The sequence below is a fragment of the Kogia breviceps genome, chromosome 3 (assembly GCF_026419965.1).
Source record: "Kogia breviceps isolate mKogBre1 chromosome 3, mKogBre1 haplotype 1, whole genome shotgun sequence".
NCBI classification, from domain to species: Eukaryota; Metazoa; Chordata; class Mammalia; order Artiodactyla; family Physeteridae; genus Kogia; species Kogia breviceps.
Genome location: NC_081312.1, coordinates 148085625 through 148098486, shown reverse-complemented (window position 1 = coordinate 148098486; position 12862 = coordinate 148085625). Strand labels below are relative to the sequence as shown.

The following is a 12862-nucleotide window of genomic DNA, read 5'->3' as shown; positions in this document are numbered from 1 at the left end:
CTTAATCAGTGTGTCACCAGGGAAGTCCCAACCTTAACACTTTTGAAGAGTACTGGCCAGTTAATTTTGTACAATGTTCCTCCGTTTGTCTGATACTTCCTCATGATTAGATTGAAGAAATATATTTTGGGTGGGGTACTGATGTTGATATGTCTTATTTATAAATAGTGATGCTAACTTTGATCTCTTGGTTAAGGAGCTGTCAGGTTTCTCTGCTGTAAAGTTACTATTTTCCCCTTTGTAATTAGTAAGCATCTTCTGGGAAGATACTTCGAGGTTTTGCATGTATCCAATTTCTCATCATACTTTTACCTACTGATTTTAGCATTCATCAATACTTGTTGCCTGCAGCACTTATTACGGTGGGGTGGTGTTTGCCTAGTGGTGATGATCTATTTCAGTCTCTCCTTCTACATTTTTTTAATTGGAATTCTACTGTAGAGAAAGGCTGTCCCTTCCTCCCATTAATTTATTTATTCAGTTATGTATTTATATTAGTATAAACTCATGGATATTTATTTTATTGTATGGGTTAAAATCCAATACTCTCATTATTTATTTTGTAGTTCAGATTGTTCAAACTGAAGCCTTTGGGAGCTCTTCTGAAGTCTGCTCCTGTACCCTTCGACGTGCCTCATTATTTTAGAAATAACAGAATTATTAAGATATAATTCACATAAAATTTACCCTTTTATAGTGTACAATTCAGTGGTTTTTCATATATTCACAAGATTGTGCAACCATCACCACTGTCTAATTCTAGAACATTCTAATCACCCCCCCAAAGAAACCCCATACCCATTAGCGGTCACTCCCCATTTCCCCTTTTTCTCAGGCCCTCGCAACCACGAATCCACTTTCTTTTTCTTTTTTTTTTAAATTTTATTTTATTTATTTCGCGGTACACGGGCCTCTCACTATTGTGGCCTCTCCCGTTGCGGAGCACAGGCTCCAGACACGCAGGCTCAGCGGCCATGGCTCACGGGCCCAGCTGCTCTGTGGCATGTGGGATCTTCCCAGACCGGGGCACGAACCCGCGTCCCCTGCATCGGCAGGCGGACTCTCAACCACTGCGCCACCAGGGAAGCCCTACTTTCTTTTGCTATGGACTTGCCTATTCTGGACATTTCATATAAATGGAATCATACAATATTTGGTCTTTGGTGTCTGACTTCTTTCACTTAGCATAACATTTTTGAAGTCCATCCATGTTGTAGCATGTATCAGTTCTTTTTATAGCTGAATAACAGTTCAATACATGGACGTACCACATAGTTTATCCATCTATCCAGTTAATGAACATTTGGGTTGTTCCCACTTTTTAGCTGTTATGATTAATGCTGCTATGAGCATTTGTGTACAGGTTTTTGTGTGAACATATGTTTTCAGTTGTTCTGGTTATATACCTACTAGTAGAATTGCTGGATCAAATGGTAACTCTAAGATTTACAGTTTGAGGAACTGACAATTTGTTTTCTGAAGTGGCTGTACCTTACATCCCCATTGGTAATGCAGGAGGGTTCCAATTTCTCTCATCTTTTGCCAACACTTATTATCTTTTTTAATATAGTCAGTCTAGTAGGCATGAAGTAATATTTCCTTGTGGGTTGGATTTGCATTTTCCTTATGACTAATGATGCTGAGCATCTTTTCCTGTGCTCATCTTCCCTGCCATTTATCATGTTTAATTTACTTAGATCATATTTTTCTTTCAATGATGTGTTGCAGTTTTCAGTGTACAAGTCTTATACTTTCATGAAATTTATTGCTAAGTATATTATTCTTTTTGTTGTTAATGTAAATAGAACTCTTTTCTTAACTTCATTTTTAGATCGTTCATTGCCAGTGTATACAAATACAATTGATTTTTGTATAATGATTTGTATCCTGCAAGCTTGCTGAATTTACTTATTAGTTCTACTAATTTTTTGTAGATCCCTTAGGATTTTCTAAATACAAGACCATGTCATCTGTGAACAGAGATAGTTTTACCTCTTCCTTTCCAGTCTAGATGCCTTTTTCTTTTTCATGCCTAATTGCCCTAGCTAGAAACTCCAGTACAATATTGAATAGAAGTGATGATCCTATGCATTCTTGTTTTGTTCCTGATCTTAGGAGGAAAGCATTCAGTCTTTTGCCATTAAGTACGATGTTAGCCGTGAGTTTTTCATAGATGTGTTTTACCAGGTTGAGGAAGTTCCCTTCTACTTCTACTTTGTTGGGAGTTTTCATCATGAGAAGGTGTTGAATTTTGTCAAATGCCTTTTCTGCATTCCATTAATATGATCATGTGGGTTTTGTTCCTTACTGTATTAATGTGGTATATTACATTAATTGATACTCAGGTGTTAAATTAATCTTGCATTTTCAGGATAAACCCCCCTCAATCATGGTGTATCATCCTTTTTATAGGTTGCTGAATTCGGCTTGCTGGTGTTGCCGTGGAGAGCAAAATCATGCCTGGTTGAAAATCACTGCTGGAGGAAGGACTAAATTATCTTTCTATTCTTTTTATAGTGAACATTTATGTAAGGAGGAAATCTAAGAGTATGTAGCCAATGCCTTGGCCTGATGGAAGTAGACTTTATATGAAGAAAAAGACTTCCCAGCCCCTCCTTCCAGTGGGCACAGCTGTATATGGCAGCCATAGATGCTATGGCACTGAGGACAGATCGGGCAATCCTTGAGTCAGGCATAGGCTGAGGAGGCAATCAAATGTGTGTATCACCCGGGAGCTGGAAATGTTAAATCTCAGATCCTGCTTCAGAGGTTCAATCAGAATATGCAGGCTCCGGGCGCGCAGCCTCAGCAGCCATGGCTCACAGACCCAGCCGCTCCACAGCATGTGGGATCTTCCCGGACCGGGGAACCAACCCATGTCCCCTGCATCGGCAGGCGGACTCTCAACCACTGCGCCACCAGGGAAGCCCCAGACTATGCATTTTTAACAAGAACCCCAGGTGATGTGTGTGCACGTTAGTCTGAGAAGCACCAAGCTGAGACACTTGTTGAAGATCGTAGAGTCAAAAAAGCCAAAAGTGGGACCCATATCTCCTGACTCCTGCCTATTGTGTATTTATGTGTGTGTGTATTTGTGTGTGTGTGTTGTTTGTGAGTAGCCATCGTGGATTTAATTAAATCCACAAAAGTGTATTAAAAGCCTCCCATGTACCAGTTAGCATGCTGGTGCTGATGAAAACTCCATTTACAGGGCATTTTTTTTTTTTTTTTAAATTTCACCTGACTCAGAGTTCACTCAATTTCAATAACCTTTTCTCTGGGGCATTTGTCAAAACCAGTCAAGTACAATTGTTTAACATTGCAGCTGCTTGAGGTAGTGACAGTCTTTTGTAGCAACAATTGAAATGACCTTGATTAGTGAAGGCAGGTGAAATGGATTGGACTAAAGATTACCCACGGTTTCAGTAACAGGTCAGAGGGTTGGAGGTTGGGTAAAGTTTAAACACCTGAGAAAAGAACAAGGCACATTCTCTCCCATCACCTCCTTCAAGCCCCTGAACACATTTACTGAGTGCATCATGCTCTTCACAAGTGTAATCACTGGAAGTGAGGACCCTGCCCAGGAGTGGAGAAATAGGAAAAACTGCTTTGGAAGGAATTGAAATCAATTAAAATTTATAAATATTTGTTTGCCATCTGCAAGCGGTATGTACACACACTATTTTCAGCACTTCAGTGAAATAGAAGAGAAATACCCCATCTGGAGACTTCCATATTTCTTCTGGCTTCCCTCCCCTGGCCCTTATTTATAACCCTTCCTTAGGGACTTTTAATCCCCCTAGGTCCTCCCTGTGGAGCTTTCTAAATCTACCCAAATTAACTCCACTCTTTTATGGACTCTAGCTGAAGCCTTTAGGGGCTGGTGTTTGGGATGCCTCCAGAAGTCTCCCCCTCCTTTGTAAGGCTCAAAGTCACCTGCTCTTCAAAAACTTCCACCCAACAGATAATTCTTTTTTCCTTTCTAGTATCCTGGTACATAGACATTAAGATGGAGACCTCTTCAGGGTCAACCCACTGGACCACTTGAGAGGGCCACATTCACATCTTATTCTACAGCTTTCCCCACCTACCTTTGGAGAATATGATGTAATTACTGGGATTATGTCAATAAAGTAGCCCTGCTCTTATATTTAAAAAATGAAAAAACCTGACTTAGAAAGTAGTGTTTTTCTTAAACTGGAAAAAATCTGCATTTTAAGATGTTTACCAATAATAATACAAATAGCTAAGATTTATTGAAGATTTGTCATATGCCAGACACTGTGCTAAGCTTAACTCACTTCAAATTTCTAATCCTCACAGCAACCCTGTAATATAGATATTTATTCCCATTTTACAGATGACGAAACTGAGATTTAGGGATGTTAAATAATTAAATTATTTGCCCAAAGTCACATAGCTAGTAATCAGTACAGCAGGAATTCCAAACCCAGTTTCTCTTTTCCCTGAGCTAGGCCTCTTACTCAGTCAGTATATACTCTATTAAAATACAAGAGGATCCTAATTTCTCAGCCCTCTCCTAGCTCCACACACATACAACACACACATGCGCGAGTTATTTTATTGGAGAGGATTTTAAAGGCCATCCTCTCTAATAATAATTTTCATTTCTTCCAAGGGTCAATCAGGTTAATATAAAAGGCTAACATCTACAAATAGAACGTCCCACTTCCATTTAAAAACGTCCTCCTGCTCCACTAGAGAACACCTCTTTCTTTTTCTCCCCCTTAATTAATCTTTCTTTAAATCATGGCACTGGCTTGAGTTCTCAAGCCTGTTGTCCTCTTAACTTCACCCTTCCTCCAAAGAAAACCCACAAGCCACTCACTGAGGATTGCAGAGAGAATAAAAACAAAAGAAGGCAGGAACTGTCTAAATTTAAAGTGCTGGAAAATCCAACATTTTATTTACTACATTTTGGTGACTACATAAATGCTGAAACATTTTAACACTGAAAAGCATGATGGCATCATCACTTGCTTTTTTTTCGTTTTTTCTTTTTTGCTTAGCAAACACAGCTGATGATATTGCACGGCATAAAGTGAGAACAGTAGCGAAGCTTAAAACAAATGAAAGAAACCTTAATGCAGTACAGGAGATACTCATAAACCAGAATAACGCCTAATGCATTACACTTTTTGTTGCTACACACAAAAATACAGAAGAAGCATTGGACAGAGAGAAAGAGAGATAAAATATCAGCAAACAACCATAACTGGGTACAATAATCATTTAGTCTGAAATGTAGATGCAACGTAGAAACTACCACTGCTTTCTAATTGACAAAGAAAATGACAGCAACATTTGTCTTTTATCAAAAATCTTCTAAGCCCCTCATGGTTAGGTTTTAAAATTATTATTTAATTATGTATTTACCTTTTTTTTTTTTTTTTTTCTTTTTTTCATTGCTAAGGAAGAACCTCCCTCTGCTCTTGGAAGATTTTCTACTCTACTGATCTTTTTTTTTAATTTAATTTTTTTTTTTTTTTTTTTTTACCTGATGATTGTCTTAGGCACCCTCCTTACATAATAAACCATCAAGCTAACTTGAACAGGGAAACTGAGTCACACTCAAACAATAGCTAAGGTCAAAGGTACTGAAAATAGAAGAGGGGGAAAGGACAGGTCTAAGTGAGTGACAGATGGGCTGACTTCAGAAGGGACAGGAAACACAGGGAGATATGAAGACAACTACCGAAGCAAGTGGAAGACAATGTTTTAAAGTTTATTTTTTTGTTAAAAAATATTTGTCACTTGGTTCAGACGGCAAATGTAAAATGAACCCACAATGATTATGTAATAAATGCAGAACATACCACGAAAAAATCAAGACTCACACAGAAACAGAAAATACGACCTTGTGAATATAACTCTGTTCAGCGTTTCATTGCCGATGGTAAAAGTCTACTCCCTCAACCATTATCCTGGGCTTTCTATAATTCACTGCACAGCATTTGTATTAAAAACAAGTAATTAATCAATGCTTACCAACAGAGCACTGAATGATCCTGCAACTCAGAGCAGATTTATTGCCCTATTAAAATACATAACGAGTATAAAAATGTTTCTAAGAAAATGTAACATTTGACCCAAAGTCTAAACCCTCCCTTTCCTTCCCCACCCCAAACACCCCTGCAAAAGAAAATAAGGTAAAATTCTTATATTGGGAGAAAAAGTATTTACATCTATGGATTTATGCCATGTAGTTGAAGCAACTTATTTTAGCAAAATAAAACAAAGTAGTGGGCACCGGGTGTTCTGAGGATGCCCTAGTCAGCTGAGAATTCTTCGTGTGTGCTGATCTGAAGCAGGACCAAGTACCTGAACAGCCTCAATTAAGGGGGCCTGGGGCAGGGACCATCTTTAGTGTGGACAAGAAAACTAGTGCAAAGATGAAGAGTGAGAAGAGACAAACTGAAAGAAGTCTGAAGTTCATTCACCCCTGGGACTCTGACATTTGAGAATTCTTCTAATTCTGGTTGTGGGGAGGCGGTTTGGGGTAAGAAGGGAGTAACTGTGGGTAGTTGATTCCAAGAAAAAAACGTGGGGAGGAATACATAGCTTTGAAACATCTTTCTTAAACTTGATTGCTTATTGGGGCTCAGCAATCGTGTTTTGCTTCTTCCGTGGGTTGGCTAGACAGGCAGGGGCCAGGTCAGCTGCCCCTCACCCTTGACTTTCTCTGTACGATATGGAACCGTGATACTCTCTTAGCTCTGTGAAAGGAACTGTGTCTCCATGCCCTGTCCCCTGCCTTGAAGCAGTTCAGAAACTTGGTGAAACTTAAGAGGATTTCCAAATTCAAGTTAGCTTGTCTCTTTGGGTTTTTACTTCTCACACCCGGGGGAATGGTTAAAAAAAAAAAAAAGTAGCAAAGTTTCTCACAAATGCCGATGCTTTGAAACATTAAACAAGTCTTAAATTCTTTGGAATTTCAGGTCTAACCTGCAAAGTAATCTTTTCTTAAAAAAAAAACTTAATAAATTAAAGGAAGAACAAGAATAATGCCTTTCTTCTAAGTGACAAAAAAAAAAAGACTACCTCGAAACACCTATTTTGGCATGTACAGATTTTTTGAGGGGGGGCATGGCAGTGTTCACAACACACATTGAAGAGCCTTCTAAGAAAAGCTAAAGATACTCCCTGCAGTTAAGAGAAGCTCTTGCCTTCAGCTTATCTTAGCATCGAGAACAGAAAGATTGTAAAGTAAAGCTTTGGCCATTTCCATTCTACTATATACATTTTAAAAACAACACAGTCATAAATTAATGCAGTGATTAAATAAGCTCATATAAAGTGTAATTTAAATTAAAAAAAATCACAGCACATTATAGAGAAAAATAGGAACCAGTTTCACAAAAAAGAGATTATACATACTTTTTTTACCCTGTGGAAACAAATTTACTACGAAACACCAAAACTTCATAAGTAACCATCAAAATGAAAATTATTTCTTATTCCATTCTTGCATTTTTATACAACCCTTAACCCACCTGGGGAACATTTCCAGAAATTAAGTCTTCCTTGAGCAACAGAGCAGTTCTTCTGAGAAAATAAACCCCAAACCGAAGTGGGGGGCAGGGGACATCCCCAACATACAAACTACAAAATAAATAAGAATTATAAAGTTTTTTTAAAAGTAACCTTAACAGTTATCAAACTAGTAAGTTCTGCCTTATCACATAGACTCTCTATACAACATAACCCTAAAACTTTCTTACTATGAGGTATTTGGAGGAATTGGTAAAAGTGATGCACGGCCTGCCTGGTGAAGGGACTCGGTGAAGTGGGGGAAACTTTGAGAAGGAGCAAGGAGGAGGAGCTTTGGTCTATCAGCAAGAAATTGGGGGAAAAAAAAGTCATCCTTTGGTATCAAAGAAAGTTTCATTGCATGGTTGCACGGAAAAAGCACCACGGTGAATAATTATTCCTTTTTTTTTTTTTTTCATTAGTGGCCTTTCTAAGAGGCTGAGGTATTCAAAGAGTATAAGGTGAGAGAGGTCAACAGCGGTTTAACACTTTGGTTCAAGCAAGGCACTCGTCCTAGGAGTTTACAAAGGTTGCAACATGTTTGCCTAGAGATTTACAAGTAGAGCTACCAGTAATAAGAGTAGTATCTCCTAATGTTGTTGTCATCATTATCGTATTATTATTATTAAGAATGAAGACAAGATTACACACTGAGTGAAAAGTGAGGCGGGGAGAAGAGGCGGGGGAGGGGAAGGGGCGGAGTTCCCTCTGCAGACCAAGGCCGTGCATGAAAATATCTTTGGTATTCTTTGGTATCATCAATGTGATTAAAATCACCAATGGAAATCGAGTGAGGTAGCGTCTTTGGTTCATACTATAAATAGTAGATCTTTACACTTTTTTTTTTTTTTTTTTAAATACACGTGGAAGTAGCTATTTCTTACCTTCTGCTTCTGTGTCCTTACTATTTAGGAAATAGTTACCAAATGTACTGTAAAGCTAACCACACCACAAGAATAATCCAGAAGGCCAATCGCATCTCAAAGCGGCCTCTGGTGTTTGAACGCACCCTAAACAACTAGATAGGAAAGGGAGAAGTGCTTTCTCTTTGTTTGCTAAATGCATAGTTTTCATCCTTTATGTACAAAGAAGGGAGGACCTTTCTTAGGGAAAATGCTTTATAGCTCATGTGAAAATGTCCTAGGACTCTTTGGTATAGCAAAGTTTGCATTTAACCTGCAAAGACCGGTCGTTCACCTGGGGTAGCAATGGGAGTGGCGTGAATCCAAAAACAGCACAGAGCTTTTACTTTTTTTCCTGGAAAATTATGCTTCTGAGGGGCTGAGTGAGTGACATGTTCAGTTAGAACTTCTAAATTTCCCCACACATTTTCTTTGGTTTTGGGGGTCTGTTCCAGCTGCACCCAGGAACTGGTATACTGTCTGGCATGCAGAATTCTTTTACCTGAATATTTACTGATGTCTGGACTTTTGGGGTGTCCAGACATCACAACTCCCACTCTTTCTCTTGGCCCCCTTTCAGGGAAGCTTCCGGTCATGAGAGGACCTGAATGATTTATGGCCCAAACCAGTCTAACTTCCATTCTACCAAAAAAAACCCAAAATGTGTTATTTGGAGTGCAGTTTTGGAATAAACAGGCATACAAAGAAAAGAGTGAGATATCTTTTTAGGTGAATTTTGCTAAAGGATTGAGAAATGATGCGTGAACAAATGGCACGGGATCTGCTCTGTAGAGTGTGGTAGGTGAAGAAACCTGAGTCATAAATTAACGCTAGACTAAACAAGAATAGAAGCATTTTCTATGTGCCAAGTCAGAAGCAATAATCAGTCATACATGATGTAATACATGTATTGCTTGTGAGAAGCTGAGTTTGCCCACTAGGATTTCTAAAAAGCAAAGGTTGTGGGTATGCTTAAACAGTCAAGTAAAAAAAAACTGCTTTTCAGGTTCTGATTTGTGCATCTGTTTATGAGAAAATATATCTCTAGGCCCTGAAATTGCATAATGGGTGCAAATTCAATGCTGGTATGAAAATTATCTTTGGTGTTAGCAAATAGGATCACTGGTTATTTTTCAAAAAGAAAAAAAAAAACATTATGGGGACTTCCCTGGTGGTCCAGTGGTTAGGATTCCATGCTTCCACTGCAGGGGGCATGGGTTTGATCCCTGGTTGGGGAACTAAGATCCTGAATGCTGGGAGGCACAGCAAAAAAACCCCCAAAACATTATGGTGGGAATATTAAAAATGTAGCAATGTTCTTTGAGATTGTGTCTACACAGTACCAAAATAATTGGTTGAAAATGTAAATCACAGTCAGATTAATCTGAGGGGGTTATATAGGAAAAACAAAGCAAAAGACATGGTTGTCTGAATTCAACTTTTGTTTTTCCTGGGGTATTGAATTTGGTAAGATTGTGTGTAGACACAACTTGAATTTCCCTGCATTTAAAATGCTCATGTTTTAAATAAATAAGGCTTTCCTCCCTCCTAAATGATAAATACATTATACAGCTGTACCCTGGCCCCTTCCTTTCCTGGAGAGGGAGAAAAAGCTCATCAGTTTTTTTCTTTTTCATTTATGTCATTGACAAGATTATATTTTTAGCAAATCTCCAAGGGTGGCCATTTAAATGATCTCTTTTAATAGCTGAACTATAATTGTGCCATATTTAGAAGGGAAAATTTAAAGATGGAATTTGGGGCGAGATTAAAAAAAATACTAAGACAAAATGTGTCAAGGCATATGCACTATTTTGTCAAAGGAGAAGTATGTCTTGGTTGCCTTTTCTCATCCCACAACAGACATGAAGGAGACACAGATGGCTTGTGGGTTTAGCCTCATCTCTCCAGGTGCCTGCTGCTTCTAGACCTGGACAAGATGCTGAGATTTGATCCTAAGGAGTTAGGTTTTGTGTCAAAATAGTTTAATTTTTTCTTTAGCATTTTAACAAATCTCAATAAACAGCTTATTGTTGAGATAATATTTAATTTTATATTTCTAGTTAGGTGTGGTGATTAAGAGTACCCAATTCTTTACCTATTAGTACAAAAGGCATCTACTTACGTGAGTTACAGTTCAACTGAATTCAGAGAGAATTTTCCTGGGAATCAAGCAATTCACTTGGGTACTACCAGAACAACTGTACTACTACTATCATTATTATTTTTATTTTTTTTGCCTTGATTTCTATAGCCCTGGTTAAGTGATTTGGAAAAATAGAAATTTAAAATTTTGTATTTGTAAGTTCAGGTCTAGTTTTTAATCTGTCCCTGTTAGAGAGTGGAATCTATGTTATAAAATTTCCAGCTTAATGTAGTAGCAAGAAAGAATGTAGTATTCTTTAGAGGCTATGCTTACTGAAATAAATAGCTTAATACCTATGGAACCCAAGGTCTTGTCTTCCACTAGAACTCTTGCTTTTTCTATGCAGTTCCACAACTTCTCCGTTGCACTTGCTATTTTTATTGGTGTCCAAGTCACAAAATGTCTGGGGTTGGCAATAACATCAGTTGATTATATTTTCAGGATATAATGAACTGCATAGTTCATTTTAATAATAATGTTGGTCTGCTTATTTTGTGTGTTTGTAAAGTATTTTTAATAGGTATTTGGTGTCAAATGCATAAGCAAAGTTTAAGTCGAATTAACCTAAGCATGGGGTCCTTTATTCAGTGGTCTTTTACTAAAAAGCATTACTTTGAACAAATTTTCTAATTTAGTTACCTGTCCTGTTAAACTTAGTTTTCTAAGTTTACAAATCGGTCCTACTTCAGAAGAATCCCCAGGTTTTCTCAGCTATGAACAGACCATGGAATCATGTCTATATGTTTACTTAAGTGACATTTATGGATCCCGAAAGGGAGGGTGCCATCTGGATGTATATGTATACTGCATTGACCTCTCTGTTACGATATTGCTTCCCTGAAGCTACATTCTTTCTTGCCAGTTCTGAAAACTAATATTTCAAATGCTTCAAGAGTCATAAATAATAGTCATGATTCTACGTGGTATGTGTATTACAGCTAGATCAGTTCATACGTATAACTTTACATAGTATCTTGTGTAAAAATAGCTTTGGTTATTAAAATCATTGCAATAAAATACCTGCACTATAATATTGTGTTCTTTGGTACCTAGGTGATTTTCTTTTTTAATGGATGGACTCTTGTTTCATTTCTTAAAAAATATCTGAACAGTCCTTAACAAACAAAGAGAATGCACTGGTTTAGGTGTCATTCAAATTTCTTTGCTGGGTTTGAATCTGCATTTAGGTCGCGGGCCTGCAGGTTCAAACACTAGGCTAGACGAGCAAAATCACACTCCTAAGCCAATGAACTCAGACAACCCCACACTATGTTGGTTGCACTCCTACAGCACAACCCTTCCTGAAGACCAGCCCTGCCTAAGTCCCTAACCACTGGTGGTGGTGGAGGTGGTGGTGGTGATGGTGGTGGTGGTGGAGGTGGTGGTAGTGTGTGTGTGTGTGTATGTGTGTATATTCATGCACATACCCACACACAGTACTGAGACACCATACACCTTCGTGGCGCAGTGGAGTGGATGAGAAAGTCTGATCTTAAAGATGTCCACTCAATGGCTCAAAATCACTATGCTCCAAACCACGAAACAGCCAAGCACAGCAAGGATGATCATGGACTGAAGCTGTAAGATCCAGTGGTGTCTTCCCGCTAGTAATTTTTCTTGCCAAGTCATCACCTGGCTGAAGTGTGTGTCTCCAAACAAAGTCCGAATGCAGGTGAGCTAAGTCTTTGGTTTCTTTGGACTATAAATAACACTTTTTTTTTTCTTCAAATATTTCTAAGTATAAACCTGCTATCTTGAGTTCCTGGTCTTTAAAAAAAAATTTTTTTTTTTTCATTTAAAGCTTTTCCACCGAGGTTTCAGTTCGTGGTTATTCCTTCATGCTTTGGTACAAGTGCTTGATGAAGATGAGTTGCCCGAATTGGAGCTGCCCTCGTCCTGCCACTTGTCCAGACTCCTCCTCCTCGCGTTCATGAAGAAGTTGCTGACGGTGCTCAGCTCCAACCCCAGCTGCTGGGAAATGGTGATTTGCAATTCTTTGGATGGACGCTTATTTTCCTTGAATATTGCGTGTAGAGTTCGACGCTGGACATCTGTGAAGACCAACCTGGGCTTTTTGGGTGTGTTGCCTCTATCTTTCCCGTGTTCTTGCTCTTTCCTTTTGCATGCTGCAAAGAAGCACAGAGGGTGTTAGAAGAGACTGCCTGGGAGAATCGAGAGTAGAAAGGCACAGCCCATAAAATCTGTCAGGCACTCCTCATGGCCACGTTCTGTCTGCTGACCTCTGATTTTAGCACCATCGTGG

At 38.6% G+C, this 12862-nt stretch overlaps 1 protein-coding gene across 1 annotated transcript in view; it reads right to left on the bottom strand.

Annotated features, from left to right (window-relative positions):
• Nucleotides 1-12435: 12435 nt before the first annotated feature.
• Nucleotides 12436-12862, bottom strand: part of ONECUT1 (one cut homeobox 1) — a 33420-nt gene continuing 32993 nt past the window's right edge. The window contains exon 2 of the mRNA XM_059056272.2: nt 12436-12725. Within this exon, the coding sequence (XP_058912255.1) occupies nt 12436-12725 (290 nt within the window). The remainder of the gene's footprint in view (nt 12726-12862) is intronic.